A 19036-nucleotide genomic window follows, 5' to 3' on the forward strand; every position below is an offset into this window, starting at 1 on the left:
GAGAACAGCCAAATTAAATATGTCATAGAACCAAATTACCATCCAATCACAGTTCGTTATCTATTAACTTGCCATTAGTGAAGGCGGGATAGGCGGAATCGCACTGAATGACACACACTAGAAGCACTCTCTAGTGCGTGCACTCTCTCACTCTCTCGCTCTCTCTCTTTCCTTGCACACAATCCCAGTTCTCTCAGACAGCGTGGGATCAGTTATCATTGCACCTGAATGGTCAAATGCACACATAGTTGCAAAAATGTGGAGTATCTCATGTAAATGCAGTCAGTTATAACTTAAGTGGACGTAAACAGGTGAGTGAAAACTTTACAGTCTATGGCAAAAAACCGGTTAGTATATTACATCCATGAATTCTGTCTTAAAGGGACAGTAGCCTAATTAAATATTTGTCTGTCATTAATGTTAATCAGACAACAAAATATGTTAAATAAATGTATACATGGTAAATGAACCTACCGAATCTGAAAAACAGGTTTAATTTATCTTTATTGTATGTGTCATATTGTTTGTAAATTTATTTTTTTATATAACAATAATAAAAATCCTCTATTACAAATAAAACAGTCATATTGCCCACCCCTTGCTAACCTGTCCCATATTCTACTATGAGAAATATGGCCTCCCTAAATTAGGAATACTTTCTTAAAGTGACTGGATTAGTTATGTGCCCATTGGTGTTCCACCAATCTGTGGGAGGCAGAATTCTTGCTGGTTGATAGGGGATCAAATACTTATTTCACTTGATCAAATGCAAATCAATTTATAATGTTTATATAATGCGTTTTTTCTGGATTTTTTTGGGTGATATTCTGTCTATCTGTTAAAATAAACCTACCATAAAATTATAGACCCTTTATTTCTTTGTAAGTGGGCAAACTTACAAAAATGATTACTCTCCCCAATGTATACATATAAACAAGTTGAATATAATCTATGGTTTTTGATGAAATAAGAATTATTTCATTTGAAATAAGAATTATTTTCATTTCTGGTTTAAAAAGGAAAAAGGAATGGAGACAAAAGTACATAGATCTACTATACTGTACTGTCATTTTCTCAAAACAAAAAACAAAACAACAAAAAAAAAAAAAAAAAAAAAAGTGATTTGCAGGGTTGCCTTGCCATTTAAAAAAAATTGCTTTTTTTAAAATTAAACAGTGGTTTACTGAACAATTTTTTTTTTGTCTTTAACTAAATTATAACAAAACGTTTAAGGGGGAAAAAAAATATCTTTGCTAATGGTATAAACTATGTAGGGAGCCCTTACTTGAACATTATGCTACTATAATATAAATGGTTAACAACTGAGCCCAAACTATTAGCTTAAATTCAATTGCTTTTTATTTTTAGATAAAATAATCAGCACTCAAATAACAAATTGTATGCAAACATGTAAGCTGCACCTAAGGCAGTTTTTGCATTAACTTCTAAATTTTTTTACTCCAATTCGTTGTTGAAATACAAACATTTCTACACAGTAGTTGTCATTTTCATTACAGATTTATATAAACATACATTAAATAATCAAGACATCACTAAAAGTTTAAGTAAAATAAAATGAATATATAGGCTAATACAGTGCATATATTAAGATTTTATTTCTCTAGCGAACTAACAAGCTGTGGACACTGAATGGCTTTTCTGAGGTAAATGCTACATGACACAGCCTATTGTTTACAAGCATTCATTGACGTCTTTCCACCGTTGAAACACCGATTGAGCAATTACAAGAGATATGAATGATATTTCAGTAATTTGTACTGTATCTTTCAACATACCTTCAGATGTTCTTTCATGTTTATTTTGTAAATAGTATTAAACAGGAAGAGATGATCGCATTCACCCGCGCTCCGCACTCGCGCTGCCGTTCGAACTGGAGCGCCTGTACAGTGATCCGTCACGCCACATCAAAGAGCGTCAAAACGGCATTTTCTGTTTGAATTTCGTGATTTCGTTGGACAGAATTTGAAGGATGACACTGTTTCTTATTGAAAGTAATAAAACGCAGAGCTTATTGCGATTATTGGTGGTTAGGCTACAATGTTGCTTCGGTACACACATGCACCGTACCGAAAGCCCTGTACCGAAACGGTTCGGTACGAATACATTACCATTACACCCCTTCTGAATACACACACAATTATCCATTAAAGGATTAGTTCACTTTTAAATAAAATCTTCCTGATAATTTACTCACCCCCATGTCATCCAAGACGTTCATGTCTTTCTTTCTTCAGTCGAAAATAAATTAAAATGACAGATCGTTTTGCTAGATAAGACCCTTATTCCTCTTCTGGTATCGTTCATAGCCCTTTGAAGCTGCACTGAAACTGTAATTTTGACCTAATTTTTGAGGCCATTGAAGTCCACTATAAAGAGAATAATCCAGGAATGTTTTCATCAAAAACCTTAATTTCTTTTCCAGGGTATCTGCAGGTTTCTGAGCGCTAGATTTAAGACTTTTTAAGACCTTTTTAATACCATGCAGAATGAAATTTAAGACCAATTTCATAGCAACAAATTTACGAACAGCAAACAATACCACCAATTACGATACTTAACACACATTGTTTATTGACATACTGAAAGAATGAAAGAACAATAAATTGCAAAACAGTCTTTGCACTGACTTATGTAGAACATTGACAATCTAATACAATTTCAAACAAACACTGCACAGCAGTAACAAGAGGCATGTACACTGCACGCCAATAACCTGAACATTGGGTTTTTACTATATAGATTTCAGTTCTTTGCCCTTTGTATCCAACTCTGTCTCAATTTGCTTTAATTCATTTGTTTTCTCTTTATATCGCTTCCTCAGTGTGTTGGATTTTGTAATGAGATGTGCCATCAAGGTGCCAGCTTTTCCCTCAGCTTCTTCTGCAAGCTGGTCCGCATCCTTCTGAAGGCTCGTAGATACCTGGACCAGAATTCTCTTCTTTTTTTTCAGGTCCTCGATGTCGTCTTCCAAAGCTTTGCGCTTCTTTGCCTGGTCATCAGTGATTTTCATTTTCTTCTGCTGATCAAGGTGCATTCTATATCTTGATCTAGCAGATGCAGCAGAGGCCAGTAACTCCTTAGTGATAGGGACATTGAGGAGCCCCCCACAGATGCTGACATAATCGCAAATTAGTCGATGGCTGACCATTGTCTCCTCTTGCATATTGCAGGTCTCCACTTCTTTGTTAATGGAGAATCCTCTCTCCACTGTTGCCTGCCCATGGGACAGGAGAAGCAGTTTCTTGCAAAAACTCCATAACTCACTATTGCGTTGCCCAAGAACTCCATGCAGGAATACATCTAGTCTGGTTTCTGTTGGTCGGTAAGAGAGAAAGCTCTCATTTTCAACAGATAAAAAGTCATTAAACTGCTGAATTATAACATCACCTGCAGAAAACAAAAAAAAATTATAAAAAATATGCATATAAACTAATACTAATAGTTTTAGAAGCATATTTCATAACTTGATTTAAAATACACTTTGACAGAATTGAACTATTCTTTCCTACCAGCAGAGACACCTCCTGACAACTGTTGGGCTTTTAAAAACCTCTGCACCAGTTTCGTCATACTGCTCTTGCACCAATCAGGGTCAGATATCATCACGCTAGGGTCCAAACAGGCCACCTGCCTCACTACAGGATACTTCAATGGGCTCTTGTCCTGTACTTTCTGGATGATGGTACACATGACCTTGACACAGTCATTTCTAAATTCCAGGACTGTGAGTTCCCCTATCTTTTTCTGTTTCTGTAGTTCCTGATGGGAGGATGTAAACAACCTATTATACCCTATTATTACCCTATTATTACCTATTATAAAATCAAGTTGAGCTGAATACATCAAAAAGAATACCTTAAGGAGTGATTCTGCACCCAAGCCTACATTTACTTCCTTTAGGTTGACCCAGCTCTGCTTGTCACTGACATCCAGCCTGACCAGCTGCAGTGGACTGATATCCTTGAGCACCTCTTTCTTCATAAAACGTCTCAGCAAACCCTGCCAAAAGACACACAAAGAATGTTAACCAAATACTTAATTTATTTCAATTTAATTAATTGACAATCAATAAAAAATACTATTGTAGAATGCTACTGTAAGAAGTATTGTTCTTTTTGTTTACTTCATCCCCTTGTCCCTTAAAATATGAAAAAAAAATCATAAGATTGAAATTAAAATTATCAGATTAATTAATACCATTATTAGAGTGCTGTACTAGAATTACCTTCATCAGCTCAGTCAAGTCTTTGGCAAGGAACGGAATAACTGGAGCATCAGTTTGAAAGAAGGTAAGGAAAGGACTGAAGGTCCTTGTGATAGCCATGTAGAAATGTAGCTTTGCCAGAATAAGAGGGTCTTTTTCTGCAACTTCAAGAGTGTCATAAGATGCCGATCCCGGATTTGGTAGCTCCTTTTTTCTGACTGCATCCATGTACATGGTCACCGATGGCCAGAATTCCAAAGCTCTCTCCACAACTGGTAGATTTTCGAGCCACCTGTGTCCACAGAACGGAAGTGGAAATTTTGTGTTTTTGGTTAGAGCAGTGAAATCCTCTCTCCTAGCTGGTGCATTGTGGAAGAGTACGTGCATGGCCCTCAGAACCTTCTCCAGCTTCCACACAGAGAAGCCATGTTTGCAGGCGTTATGTAGGGTGTGGAGGCCACAGCTCCCCACCACAATGAGCTGTGTGCCACCAAACTGCTCATGATGCTCTTGCTGCAGCAGTTCTAAAAATTTACAATTGACATTCGGTCCATCCATAGAAACAGAGAGAAGCTTTTGCAAGTCTAGCTGCAGTGCACATCCCTGCAAAACAGAAGTTAAAAAAAAAATAATCAGATCAAGGTTTGGCATACTGGTATGCCAATATTGGTATTAATGTAGCTCATGAATTGTAAATTAAAATTTAAAAATTGATATAACATTAGCTTGCATTTATGTGTATGTGCAATGTCATGAATTTTCTTAGTATTTTTTGTTCAATTGATTAACATTTATCATTTTATCAACACTTATCTTAGACAGCAAACAAACATATTCTAGCAACCATTTAGATTATGCATAATGTTAACTGAGACCAGCAACATTAGAACAGCTTATCTACCTTTCTTTATATGGAGTGTATATACACATACATATATACACACACACACACATACTAATAACATATACATTTTATATATATATATATATATATATATATATATATATATATATATATATATATATATATATATATATATATATATATATATATATATATATATATACACACACACATCAGAAAGAATAATTGCTAGCAACAATGGATAAAAATGATTAGTGATGGGTTGGTACTTACTTTGAAATGGTGAAGCAAATCCTGAGCCGTCCCATGTCCCATGAATTGCGACCCTAGGTATCTTGACTGGACGTGATCTTGTCCCCAATATCGGACATGCAAGTCCAATTGCTTATTTTTTGACGTTTCATTAAGGCTCTCATCAAACATTAAAACAAACATTTCCCTGTTAACATCGGCAACGAGGAGCTTGTTTATGTAAGGAGCCAGTCCAAATCTGGCAATATATGCAGTTTTGTCTTTACCGCAAGCAAATGATCGAGCGATTTCCGAGTCGGGAAACATAGTTCGGAAAATGTCCCCAACGGCCTCGTTAGCGGTATATGACTGGTGCTTTGTTACAGTATGCAGACACCAGAGTACCTCGGCTCTGAGCGTTGCAGTGGAGCCAAACGTTGTTCTGATGTCTGTTGGAGTAGAAACCGCGGTGCTTGAAGCTGATGCAGATGCCTGCGTATGGCTTGGAGCAGAACTCTGTTGTCCTGAGGTGGTGGGCATGACGGAACAGAACTGAGAAATGCCTGGTGTTTTCCGACAGGTTTCCGCGGCCGCTTTGTGTTTTTCGCACTGCATGTGGGTCTCCAAAGCTTTTATTCCCATTGTTCCGAGTTTTAAAACTTTCTTGCACAATATACACCGAACCTCGAACACATTGTCACTAACTGGTCTTAACCACGGAGCAAAATAAGGGTTATGCAACCAGTTTATTAAATTTGCACTTCCCCATGGTTAAAGCTCGAACTTTTTTCCATTTGTAATATCCAGTCCACACACTTAACGAACCCCCCGCGAACATGTAATTTGTTAATGGTTCCGCCTATTTTGTTTTGCGTGACAAAGACATAAATTAATTTAACCAAATTAATTACGGTGTCGGTTCCATTGCATTTTTAAGACCTTTGAAACGCGGATTTAAGACATTTTAATGCTTATTAAGGCCTTATTTTTACATCATGGAATTTAAGACCTTTTAAGACTTTTTAAGGACCTAAGGTTTTCGACTGAAGAAAGAAAGACATGGACATCTTGGATGACATGGCGGTGAGTAAATTAGCAGGAAAATTTTATTTTAAAGTGGACTAATCCTTTAAGCATCTATAAAGCATCAAGACATATCTCACCCTTGTTGAAGCTTGTGTAATAGCTCTAGCTGAATTGAATGTCTGAAGCTGTTGGGTAGACTGAACGTAACATTGTCCCTGATAAAGGCCTCGATCAATGCCTACAAAAAAAAAGACAAAACAGAGATAGTAACAGTTACTGATATACAAATAAACAAATTTACATTTCACCAACTGCACAGTCCTGGCAAGCGTCTGGAGCGATCAAACACAATTATTCAATATATTTAACGAATTACCCATAAACTCACTCTATCAAAGTTCTGTGAACCCATCCCCTTAAAACTGCAACTAGCATCCCAAACGTAGCTAAACAACAGGCAGAACTAGGTGTCCTGTTACAGATACTTGGAACTTTTACGATCAGAAAGAATTTTGCAGAGACTAGTGACTCTGACTTCATGCTTTCTAAGAAAGACAAATAAACCGTCTTAATCCTATGTATTCTCTATATAACCACTTGGGAAATGTTTAAACATGTATCCAAATTTCCCATCTCATGACTTTCCTTTTACAGGCTTTATTCTATGTATTAATTCTCTCTTTTGAACTATTTTGGTATTAATGTTTCATAGTTACAAATGTATAGTTAACTGAAATCACATTGGTAACATGTTTGGTATCTACGGACTCCAACTTTCGTTTCCTATTTGGTTATTTATGTTACATGTTACTAACTTTGTGACACATTAGTATTATAAGAATCTAGAAGGTTCTTTTCTCATTCATCCAATCCAGTGTCTTATGCTAATATCTTGCTACAGAACAAAGACTTGTAAAACTTCCCTCAGAAAGGGAAACTCCTTATTGGCTCAGACACCTTAAGAGGGTGTGACATCTTCACCCCTTATATTCACTGATCACAAGATCAAACTCCTCTTCCTCTCTCTTCCCATTTTACTGAAAAATGTTGATGTTAAGATGATGCTGTAAGAAGCTGGAAGCTTCTACAGAACCCCAAGCTTGTGCCAGGCTTCGGCCTAGAAACTTCCATTTACCAAAGATCCTCTGAATCCAACTGGTTCTCTTTCATCAAGACAATATCAGCAAAGATTCAACAGGAGCCTCCACAAATTACATCAGGACAGTTTTAATTCAACTTGGAGAGACATGCAAGAATCAAACTTAGTCTCATTATTTGATACATTGAGTATCCTTACCCCTTTTAAAGAAGGGCTTGTTAAAACTAAACTGATTGTTTGCTCAAGGCTGTTGATCTGCTGAATGTCAAACAATGCTGTAGCTTCTTGCTTTCCTGTACTCTGCTTTAGCTCTCTCTCTCGGTAAACCGTATGCATGCATGTGTGTGAATGTTAGAGTAGTTTAAGTGTTTAGTCTAGTTAATAAAGTCTTGTTCATGTCACACAAAGTTGTCTGTGTTTTGCGCTCATATACTGGAGTCCCCATTCATGCAGATCCTGACTACAGGCTTTTAGTAGTACTGTACAATAAGATCGTTATTTCCCATAACCTGGAAATTAACATTTCTTAGAATTAATAAACAATTAACACTGTGTGTTCATTGGACCATGGGTTAATTGATTGTAATATTAATTTTATTACATTAAGTTAATTTTATTAACTGATCCAAATATTTATAATTAATTATAACTAGATATAATTATTCATATTTATTTTGAGCTAATTTGCTACACTCCAGTGAAAAACTACTCAATTTTCTCCTAGTCTACACTGTATACAATGTGAATGTGCAACTTACAACTTATTACGAATGTTATTATTTCTTAAACAATGCCATAATAGAAAGTGCTTCCAGGGTGGAGTATGAAGTGCTGGTCAATAATTTGACATAGTACAAAAAACAAAGAGCTGGATAACTATTTTAGGCACAGATTGTAAAAAAAATATGGAAGTAGTGTCCGTGACGACACCCCTAGATTTCTGAAGATCATAAATGAGGCCGCTGCCATCTTAGCTGCGTGTCACCGCACGTCACTCCTGGATAACTGAAAATTGGCAATGAGGCGGGACTTGGGTGAACTGAGGTGCCATGGTTACTGAAACCACGCCCGCCTAAGGCGACGTGATCATGTTAGCAGGCAAAGGAGATACTGTCTAAAATATTATTATTCTAATGATATAACTTATATTTATTAACTTATAAAGATAGGTTATATCATTAGAAAGTTATAAAGGTTTACTGTCAATCTACGTCTTTTTTTACGATATGCTCCAGCACCAGTAACTTAATTGAAATGTGTGTCAGGTTTGCACGTCAACTCGAAAAATCAAACGGGACTTCATACCTTTGAAATAGTGATTGCGAAATAAATCCAATCCGTTGCACTTGGGTAAATTGTCAATGAGTGTCCATTGAAAAACAAAACAGAAAAAACTGTACTTTTTTAAAATCCATGAAATATTAATATATTATCCATTGTTTGCATCACATTTCTTCTGAATGATCTGCTCTCTATCATCATTCTTCAAGAAATTATGCAACCTGAGCAGTGTTTATGTTGTAAAACTATATGATCATATATCTATCTCTCAAAAAAAATGAGCCCGCATCCAAAATGCAGCAGTTTTAGTTATAATATCCAAGCAGTGCTGTCGGAGTTTGTGGTGTCTTGAGAGGCATATTCTCCAGCCATAGTCAGTAAATCTCACAAACAAAACTCTTAGCCAATGCCACGATGATCCTTTCCTTCCGCATGCGTGCGCATCTACACAAACGCACATCTGTCTCAACCATTAATGTAGCAAACCATATTATTATATAATGGTATAAAATAATCCCGAAAAAAGCACAAACACGGCAGAGATGCCAAATTCAGTGGCTTATATCATCTGACCACAGATGCATAACTCTAATCAATACCAGTTGATTACCAGTTAGTTTGTGTTAATAGTGAGGTGGATTAAAGTATGGAGTGCACTGGGCTTAATATTAGGTCCTCTACTATTCTCTTTGTATATCAGTCCCTCCAGTTTTTTCGTGATTCCACGATCGCTGAATACAACGCAAAATCAACAAAATGTCACATTTTTTTGCGATCCTGCATAATTCGTCCATCTATATGTCCATCTTGGCGGTTATGTCTTAAGTGAACAAGTTTGGGATATGTGTCAGTGTTGGATCCGCTCATTACAGTAGGTCTTAAAATGAAAGCAACCTATACATACCCACTCCTGTCTGTGTTGTTAATATTAATCAAACAACAACAGGGGAAAAACAAACAGTACTTAAACTTAAAGCCCTGTTTGTATCTGTATCTTTATATTGTATTTATTTGTCCTATTGTAATTTGTTTAGGCTATTCTTATTTTATTGCTGACTGTTTACTTGAATACTTAATTACTTGAAACCTTTTTACTTATATTATTAGGCATTTGCTTATTGCTGTGGCTTACCTGTAAGATTTTTGTCACATTTCCCACCATAAGTGACCATTTTATTAAAGCTAGATAGCCTAGTACACCACTGGATTAGCCTTTTTAGCAAGACACCACAATAAACAAGATTTGTGCAAATTGTTTGTTCTATTGCCATGTATGACTATTGTGCATCTAACATAATACATGGTAAATGTGGTATTCTAAATAAAAAATTAAATTAAAAAAATGCTAATTTTTCACAAATTTCTGGAAATTACCACCACAAAATCAGTCATTTGATCGCAAAAAAAAAAAAAAAAAAAAAAAGCAAAATCCTGGAGGGACAGGTATATGCTTCCCTTGGGGGACATTTTCAGGAACCATTATCAGGCATTTATTTCCACAACTATGCAGAAGATACTCAGCTTTATATTACCTCCAGACATGATAAAATATTTAAATTCTCCAAGTTAGCAGAGTGTATTAGTGATATCTAAGACTGAATGGCTAGTGTTTTCCTTCTGAATTCTGACAAAACACGTATGTATTACCATGTTTTCCGGATTATACACTTTTTTTTTTAATCATCTGAATCGTGCTGCCAGCCTTATCACTATATCACTAAAATGCAAATTAAAAAAAAAAAAAAAAAGAAACAGTTACACGGTTTAAATTGACTATTGTACAGCATGCAAAGGAAAACGGCAATCTTGCAGCAGAATGCAAATTTGGTGCAAGTGGGAAATTGAGACTGGGGAAAGTTAAAGGACACTTAATGAAATGAAGACTAATTGTGGACACAAAGCCCGTTGTGTTCTCAAATGGTACAATGATGGCAGAGGTGTGTCCACTGTACAGTTACATCTCTGTACACGGTCACTTTCATTTTGTAAATTTATTTAGGCATTTAAAAAAAAAAAAAATATATATATATATATATATATATATATATATATATATCTCGTCTATATGAACACCACTATAACTTAAAGCACTGGTATTTAACATTATGTTGGTTTGACAAAGCCAACATACTGATCCATCAGAGGTGTAAAGAGTGCCTAAAAACCATACTTGAGTAAAAGTACTGATACCTTGCATCGAAAATGACTCCACTACAAGTTACAAGTAACCAATTCCAATACAACTTGAGTAAAAGTCTTAAAGCATCTGATTTTAACAGTACTTAAGTATTTTACTCATGCTGAATGTAGGCTCAGAGATGGACTAGTCCTGAGAGACTGCCAGTGAAAATAAGCAACTGATTTTTTTATTTTCTAAAATCAAAACAAAACTGAACACCTCAACATTGCAATAAAACAAGGTTGACACAACAACCTGTCTACAAATGTCTGCAAACTCTTAAGTCTCAGTTAAGCTCAAGTGGCCATAAGTAAACCAATATCCTTCAAAACGGTCATGTCAATATAACGGATAAATAAAACAATGTTAAGTAACATTAAATGGTCAAAGTCTACTGTATGTACTGGTTTGAGCCTCATCACCAGCTGCAGTCAATTCCTCATCTAATAAATCAAAAACCTGCGATCAGCAACTACCTGCTAATGCACTCACATTCACATAAAGTAGCCTTGTTGACAAGTTTTGGGGGAGTAAAGGCAAAATGCACAAGATATAGTACTTTCAATGCCCTTAGATGGTGATATCGCTTATTTATATCAGAAACAAACTGTTGCAGAAAAAGTTAGCTGCCATGAAAAATGTAATCTGTAATTGCATTACTCATCACAAATGTAGTGGAGTAAAAAGTACATTTACTTGCTCAAAAATGTAGTCAAGTAAAGAGTAAAAGTTGCCAATATCTTTCAAGTAGCCAAAAAGATAAAAACACCAAACACCATTAAAACTACAAACACCAGACTTGGGTCAGACCTTCAGACTGTAACATTTCTAACTGACCAGACTTACGGTTTTCATTAAACCTCAGGGGTCTGAGGATTTTTGGGACCCTGGAGAAGTTTTGACATGCCCTGACATTTGTGCTTTTTTCAGTTGTTCATAAACATATTAATGGAAAAAGTGTCATTACACTGTATTCAGCACAAACTAGGCTACAATAATATGTGAGGAACATGTATGTACATGTTTGTGTTTTTGAAGGAATAACGTTTATGCGTGGTTATTGAACAAAAACAAAAAACTTAAGTCACTGAAATAAAGCCAAAATATATATATATTAAATCTTTGTTCACAAGACTTTTGGGTATTTGAGGTTGTAGACTAGAGTTTTTGCTTCAAAATGAGGTAAAAATTATGCTGTTATGTTCTTATAAAACAATAGACAGATTTAAATTTTCTAAAACATCTTTGGTCAAGAAACAGTATGCGTGGAGGCGTGAATCATCATGTATAATGGGTGATTCTCACCTGAGAAGACAAAAGAATCACATAATAATGACCTGAAATGACTTGCCTTTTAGTCAGGTAGGCTGTGAAAAAAACCCTCTGTGATCATAGTTCAAATCTCATCATGGTGTAAATCAAACATACAGAAAAAACAGCAATACTGTGAAATATTATTACAATTTAAAATAATGGTATTCTATTATATTCTTTAAAATATAATGTATTTCTGTGATGCAAAGTGTCTGAACAATTACGTTACCTTTATGGCATTTCATATAGGCTTTTAGCTTAAAAGCATGCACATTTGGAGAAATATTGATGGATTCTCATTCATGTCAATTTTCTATACAGAGGAGTATTTATTCATTATTTATTGTCGTCACTGTGAGCGCTGGATATTGTGTTTACAATTCATACTTGCAGCCGGTGGGCGCTCTGTGCACTTTTAGTCCACAAATGCCAATGCTAAAGAAGAATAGGCAATCCAGGAAATAACTGAACTAACAGAGGCCAGAGATCGCTAACTATGGCTATTCAAAACACTTTTCAAGAGAATAAATACACGATTGAGATGATGAATGCATGTATTGACTCTGAATTTGCGCCTGAATAGCGCTGGCTCCGTGGGCGTGGCTGCATTAGCGGATAATGAGCTGAATCACAGATTTCTGACATGGCTCTCTTTTCATACAGATTACATAAACACAGAATGTTTGTTTTCGATTTGACTTACGATTTAAAACCTGACATTTCAAAGCTTTTTTAGACATAAGTCTAATTTTTTTGTGATTAGTATTCACTAAGTTACAGTTCGTTTTCTGAGAACTATCAGATTGCACTTCCTTCAGAGGTAGACGAGAGATCATGCATCATGTTAGTTTTCTTTATTTTACAAAAAGCACAACATTTAGTTTTTACTCTGAGTGTACACAAATAAAAGAAGATATTCCACAGATTAAAATGGTGTATAAATCCTAATTGTATGTGCAACATTAACAGAGTATTTTGAGTCTCTTTCACACTGGTTAGAAAAAAAAACGCGGTGATCACGCCGCCGTGACTGCCGACCCCAGAGTATTAAACAAACGATCAAATCTACGAAAATTCCATAGACTTTCATTGAGGGGTTCAAAATTTTATACAGTAACTCTAATAAAGAGTATTTAAGCTTTGTTCACCAAGTATCTATCACTAGCAATGCCTAGAAATGAGCCTAGGACATGCTAGAAATGTGTTAATCCATACAAGCAACATGCTAATTTATACTAGCAACATGTTAAATCATGCTAGCAATTTGGAAAAATATGCTAACAACATGTTAACAATTTGGTAAGACATGCTAGTAACATGTTAGCAACATGCTAATACATGCTAAAAATGTACTGAAACATGCTATAAACATGTTAGCAAAATGCAAAATAATGCTAGACACATAACATGATAACAACATGAAAAAAATGCTAACATCATAAAACATACTAAGCTTTTAAAACAAACTTTCAACCCAACATAAAAGTTTGTCCTGACAAACTTTACTTATTTTCTGAAAAATACAGTAGTTATATTTTATTTTTCTAATTAAAAATACTAAAAAAGCAAATTATAAACAGTATGACAAATATAGGAAAGATACAAATTAAAATATAGCTGCAAGCAGCAATTACGGGGCCAAGCACAAAAATGGCACAAGAAGCAAGCCAACATGGCTGGGAGCATCAGACCAACAGCAGTAGTGAGCAATCAGAAAAAGTTTTGTAAAGATACGTTAATGCATTCGTAAAATACAGCATTTTAGCACAAAATTCAAAATGGCCGACGGCCAAAATGTCCGAATTGGGAAAATTGGATATCATTCGACTCGGCATGATTCCCCGAATCCAACGAGACCAAATTTATGATTTTTGGACAAACCCATCAGAAGTTATAAGCAAAAATACCCATTTTTCATATCTCCGCACCAGTAGGTGGCGCTGCGCCGAAACACTGCATGGTACCTCAGGTCATGCTTGTGATGACATGTACCAAGTTTGGTCTGAATACGATAAAGCGTTGCGGAGATACAGCCTTGCTTCTGTTTTCGCAAGCACTACGTACAATTCGTTTGTTAGTTTTTCGAAAACGGTTTGAGGAATCAACTTGAGTTCCATAACTTTTGTCAGCATGGTCTGAAGATGATCTGATTCAATTTTCATGAAAATCGGAGTAACGGCCTAGGAGGAGTTCGAAAAAGTAAGTTTTTCAGAAAATTCAAAATGGCGGAAAAATTTTCATGACGGAAAATGACGTCATATGGTGCGTTCGATTCGTCTTGAGCCAAGGAATAAGAGGAAAAAAGAATTGTGTTTCTAGCCCTTATGGTTCAAAAGTTATTAACATAAACATAAGTGCAACTTTGGACAGCTGGTGGCGCTAGAGGGATTGAGTTAGAGACTCCAAATTTGCTATGGACAAAGGTCAGACTGTCCTCTGACTGTGTGCCAAATTTCACAACTTTCCCGCAAGCGGTTCTATGGGCTGCCATAGACTTCAAGAGTGGAAGAAGAAGAAGAAGAAGAAGAATAAATATAGCTGCAAGCAGCAATTACGGGGCCAAGCACAAAAACGGCACAAGAAGCAAGCCAACACGACTGGGAGCATCAGGCTAACTGCAGCAGTGAGCAATTAAAGACCTATTAAGATCATTTTAGCTAAAAGAGCTGAAAAATGATCAAAAATGAGGATTTACTGGCTCATCACTTTCGACCAATAGGTAGCGCTGTGACCAAATTAATGTGGTATGGTCAGAGTGAGGTGACAATGACAATCGCAAAGTTTGGTGTCAATATGTCAAAGCATTGCAGAGATACAGCTTCAAGAGTCGTTTTTGCATCATGCCTCAGATTTGTTGCTCCGATGTACGAAAACGGTTTGACATATCGACTTGAAATCCAAAACTTTTTGTCTGCAAGGTCTGAAAATGATACGGTTCGATTTTGGTGAAAATCGGAGCAACGGTCTAGGAGGAGTTCGAAAAAGTATGTTTTTAAAGAAAAACTATATGGTGGACAGGAAGTTCAGCCAACTATAGCAAATTTGATAACCGTGTTCTAGGCATCACCCAAGGAATCTACTGAGACCAGTTTCATTACATTCGGTAAATATATTCAAACGTTATTAACATTTTTGTAAATTTCATAATAACTTTTGACCACAAGGTGGCACTGGTCTGAAACTTCTCAGGCTCCTTCAGGGCATTGTTCTGATGACCCATACCGAGTTTCGTAACGATACTTGAATGCGTTCATAAAATACAGCACTTTAGCACAAAATTCAAAATGGACGACGGCCAAAATGGTTGAAATGGGATAATTGGATATCATTTGACTCGGCATGACTCCCTGAATCCAACGAGACCAAAGTTATGATTTTTGGACAAACCTATCTGAAGTAATAAGCAAAAATAACCCTTTTTCTTATCTCCGCACCAGTAGGTGGCACTGCGTTGAAACGCTGCATGGTGCCTCATGTCATGATTTTGATGAGATATACCAAGTTTGGTCTGAATATGATAAAGCATTGCGGAGATACAGGTTCAAGAGTTTGTTTTGCATCATGCCTCAAATTCATTACTCTGGTATACGAAAACGGTTTGACGTATCGACTTGAAATCCATAACTTTTTGTCGGCATGGTCTGAAGATGACACGGTTCAATTTTGGTGAAAATCGGAGCAACGGTCTAGGAGGAGTTCGAAAAAGTAGGTTTTTAAAGAAAAACAATATGGCGGACAGGAAGTTTAGCTGACTATGGCAAATTTGATATCTATGTTCTCAGCATGACCCAAGGAATCTACTGAGACCAGTTTCATTACAATTGGTGAATACAGTCAAAATTAGCATTTTTGTAAATTTTGTTATAACTTTTGACCACAAGGTGGCGCTGGTCCGAAACTTCTCAGGCTCCTTCAAGGCATTGTCCTGATGACCCATACCGAGTTTCGTAAAGATACGCTAATGCGTTCGTAAAATACAGCATTTTAGCACAATATTCAAAATGGCTGACGGCCAAAATTGCCAATATGGGAAAATTGGATATCATTCGACTCGGCTTGTTTCCCCGAATCCAACGAGACCAAATTTATGATTTTTGGACAAAACCATCAGAAGTTATAAGTAAAAATGACAAATTTTCATATCTCACCAGTAGGTGGCACTGCGCCGTAACACTGCATGATGCCTCTGGTCATGCTTGTGATGACATGTACCAAGTTTGGTCTGAATACGATAAAGCGTTGCGGAGATACAGCTTTATGTCCATTTTCGCAAGCACTCTGCACAATTCGTTCGCTTATTTTACAAAAACGGTTTGAGGAATTGACTTGAATTCCATAACTTTTTGTCAGCATGGTCTGAAGATGGTCTGATTCAATTTTCGTGAAAATCGGAGTAACGGCCTAGGAGGAGTTCGAAAAAGTATGTTTTTCAGAAAATTCAAAATGGCGGGAAAATTTTCATGACGGAAAATGACGTCATATGGTACAGTCGATTTTTCTTGAGCCAAGGAATCAGAGGAAAAAAGAATTTTGTTTCTAGCCCTTACGGTTCAAAAGTTATTAAGTGCAACTTTGGACAGCTGGTGGCGCTAGACGGATTGAGTTACAGACTCCAAATTTGCTATGGACAAAGGGCTGAATGTCCTCTAACTGTGTGCTAAATTTCATAACTTTCCCGCAAGCGGTTCTATGGGCTGCCATAGATTTCAAGAGCGGAAGAAGAAGAAGAAATATAGCTGCAAGCAGCAATTACGGGGCCAAGCACAAAAATGGCACAAGAAGCAAGCCAACATGGCTGGGAGCATCAGACCAACAGCAGTAGTGAGCAATTAGAAAAAAAGTTATTAGCATTTTTGTCAATTTTGTTATATCTTTTGACCACAAGGTGGCGCTGGTCCGAAACTTCTCAGGCTCCTTCAGTGCATTGTCCTGATGACCCATACCAAATTTATGAATTTTGGTCAAACCCATCAGAAGTTATAAGCAAAAATGACATTTTTAATATCTCCACTCCAGTAGGTGGCGCTGCGCCGAAACAGAGTATGCTGCCTCAGGTCATGCTTGTGAAGACACATACCAAGTTTGGTCTGAATATGTCAAAGCACTGAAGAGATACAGCTTCAAGAGTCGTTTTTGCATCATGCCTCAAATTCTTTGCTCTGGTATACGAAAACGGTTTGACATATCGACTTGAAATCCATAACTTTTTGTCGGCATGGTCTGAAGATGACACGGTTCAATTTTGGTGAAAATTGGAGCAACGGTCTAGGAGGAGTTCGAAAAAGTAGGTTTTTGAAGAAAAACAATATGGCGGACAGGAAGTTTAGCTGACTATAGCAAATGTGATATCTATGTTCTCAGCATGACCCAAGGAATCTACTGAGACCAGTTTCATTACAATTGGTGAATACAGTCAAAAGTTATTAGCATTTTTGTAAATTTTGTTATAACTTGACCACAAGGTGGCGCTGTGCCGAAACTTCTCAGGCTCCTTCAGGGCATTGTGCTGATGACCCATACCAAGTTTTGTAAAGATACGTTAATGCATTCGTAAAATACAGCATTTTAGCACAAAATTCAAAATGGCCGACGGCCAAAATGGCCGATATGGGAAAATTGGATATCATTCGACTCGGCATGATTCCCCGAAAATTTATGATTTTTGGACAAACCCATCAGAAGTTATAAGCAAAAATACCCATTTTTCATATCTCCGCACCAGTAGGTGGCGCTGCGCCGAAACACTGCATGGTACCTCAGGTCATGCTTGTGATGACATGTACCAAGTTTGGTCTGAATACGATAAAGCGTTGCGGAGATACAGCCTTACTTCTGTTTTCGCAAGCACTACGTACAATTTGTTCGTGAGTTTTTCGAAAACTGTTTGAGGAATCAACTTGAATTCCATAACTTTTTGTCAGCATGGTCTGAAGATGATCTGATTCAATTTTCATGAAAATCGGAGTAACGGCCTAGGAGGAGTTCGAAAAAGTAAGTTTTTCAGAAAATTCAAAATGGCGGAAAAATTTTCATGACGGAAAATGACGTCGATTCGTCTTGACCCAAGGAATCAGAAGAAAAAAGAATTTTGTTTCTAGCCCTTATGGTTCAAAAGTTATTAACATAAACATAAGTGCAACTTAGCTGGTGGCGCTAGAGGGATTGAGATAGAGACTCCAAATTTGCTGTGGACAAAGGTCAGACTGTCCTCTAACTGTGTGCCAAATTTCACAACTTTCCCGCAAGCGGTTCTATGGGTTGCCATAGACTTCAAGAGCGGAAGAAGAAGAAGAAGAAGAAGAAGAAGAAGAAGAAGAAGAAAAAAAAAAAAAAAAAAAAAAAAAAGAACGGCAACAATAACAATAGGTGCCTCCGCACCTTCGGTGCTTGGCCCCTAATAAAAAAAAAAAAAAAAAACGCCAACAATAACAATAGGTGCCTCCGCACCTTCGGTGCTTGGCCCCTAATAAAAAAAAAAAAATAAATAAAAAAAAAGAACGCCAACAATAACAATAGGTGCCTCCGCACCTTCGGTGCTTGGCCCCTAATAATAAGCGTACGGAACGCCAACAATAACAATAGGTGCCTAAGCACCTTCGGTGCTTGGCCCCTAATAACTAGTGCTGTATCAATTTCTGATACAAAAAATCTGGAGTGATTCTGATACACAGTAAAATCCCCAGAGATAAATCAACTCTGCTCAGATAACATTTGGTCCCTCTCTGAATAGTGTTAAAATAACACTGAAGCAAAGTTAAAGTTAATGGGATAATTAACTTATTAATTAAGGGATGATTGAACAGTAATGATGAACAC

The 19036-nt window shown here is 36.6% G+C and overlaps 2 protein-coding genes across 9 annotated transcripts in view; both read right to left on the reverse strand.

Moving 5' to 3' along the window:
- The window catches only part of ints8 (integrator complex subunit 8), a 122185-nt gene that overhangs the window by 63140 nt on the left and 40009 nt on the right, over positions 1–19036 (reverse strand). For all 7 annotated transcript variants that reach the window (XM_067411685.1, XM_067411682.1, XM_067411683.1 and 4 more), the window contains one exon: positions 6485–6585. In XM_067411685.1, coding sequence (XP_067267786.1) covers positions 6485–6585 — 101 coding nt within the window. The remainder of the gene's footprint in view (positions 1–6484; positions 6586–19036) is intronic.
- LOC137037928 (uncharacterized) lies at positions 1847–6419 on the reverse strand. 2 transcript variants are annotated; one of them, XM_067412340.1, is made up of 4 exons: positions 5364–6419; positions 4247–4828; positions 3877–4020; positions 1847–3408 (listed from the first exon to the last, which is right to left on the reverse strand). In XM_067412340.1, the coding sequence occupies exons 1-4, from the start codon at positions 5961–5963 to the stop codon at positions 3397–3399; spliced, it is 1338 nt and encodes a 445-aa protein (XP_067268441.1). In that variant the 5' UTR covers positions 5964–6419; the 3' UTR covers positions 1847–3396. The 2 variants fall into 2 exon arrangements, with proteins under 2 accessions (XP_067268441.1, XP_067268442.1); XM_067412341.1 differs by lacking the exon at positions 1847–3408 and having other exon boundaries at positions 3896–4159.

Source organism: Chanodichthys erythropterus, chromosome 15 (genome assembly GCF_024489055.1).
Source record: "Chanodichthys erythropterus isolate Z2021 chromosome 15, ASM2448905v1, whole genome shotgun sequence".
Classification (NCBI taxonomy): Eukaryota; Metazoa; Chordata; class Actinopteri; order Cypriniformes; family Xenocyprididae; genus Chanodichthys; species Chanodichthys erythropterus.

Coding starts and splice junctions, on each gene's coding strand:
- LOC137037928 (XM_067412340.1), bottom strand. CDS start 5,963: ATGGGAATAAAAGCTTTGGAGACCCACATGCAGTGCGAAAAACACAAA. Junction 4,829..5,363: donor ATTTGCTTCACCATTTCAAA/GTAAGTACCAAC, acceptor TCTGTTTTGCAG/GGATGTGCACTGCAGCTAGA. Junction 4,021..4,246: donor ACTTGACTGAGCTGATGAAG/GTAATTCTAGTA, acceptor GTCTTTTGGCAG/GGTTTGCTGAGACGTTTTAT.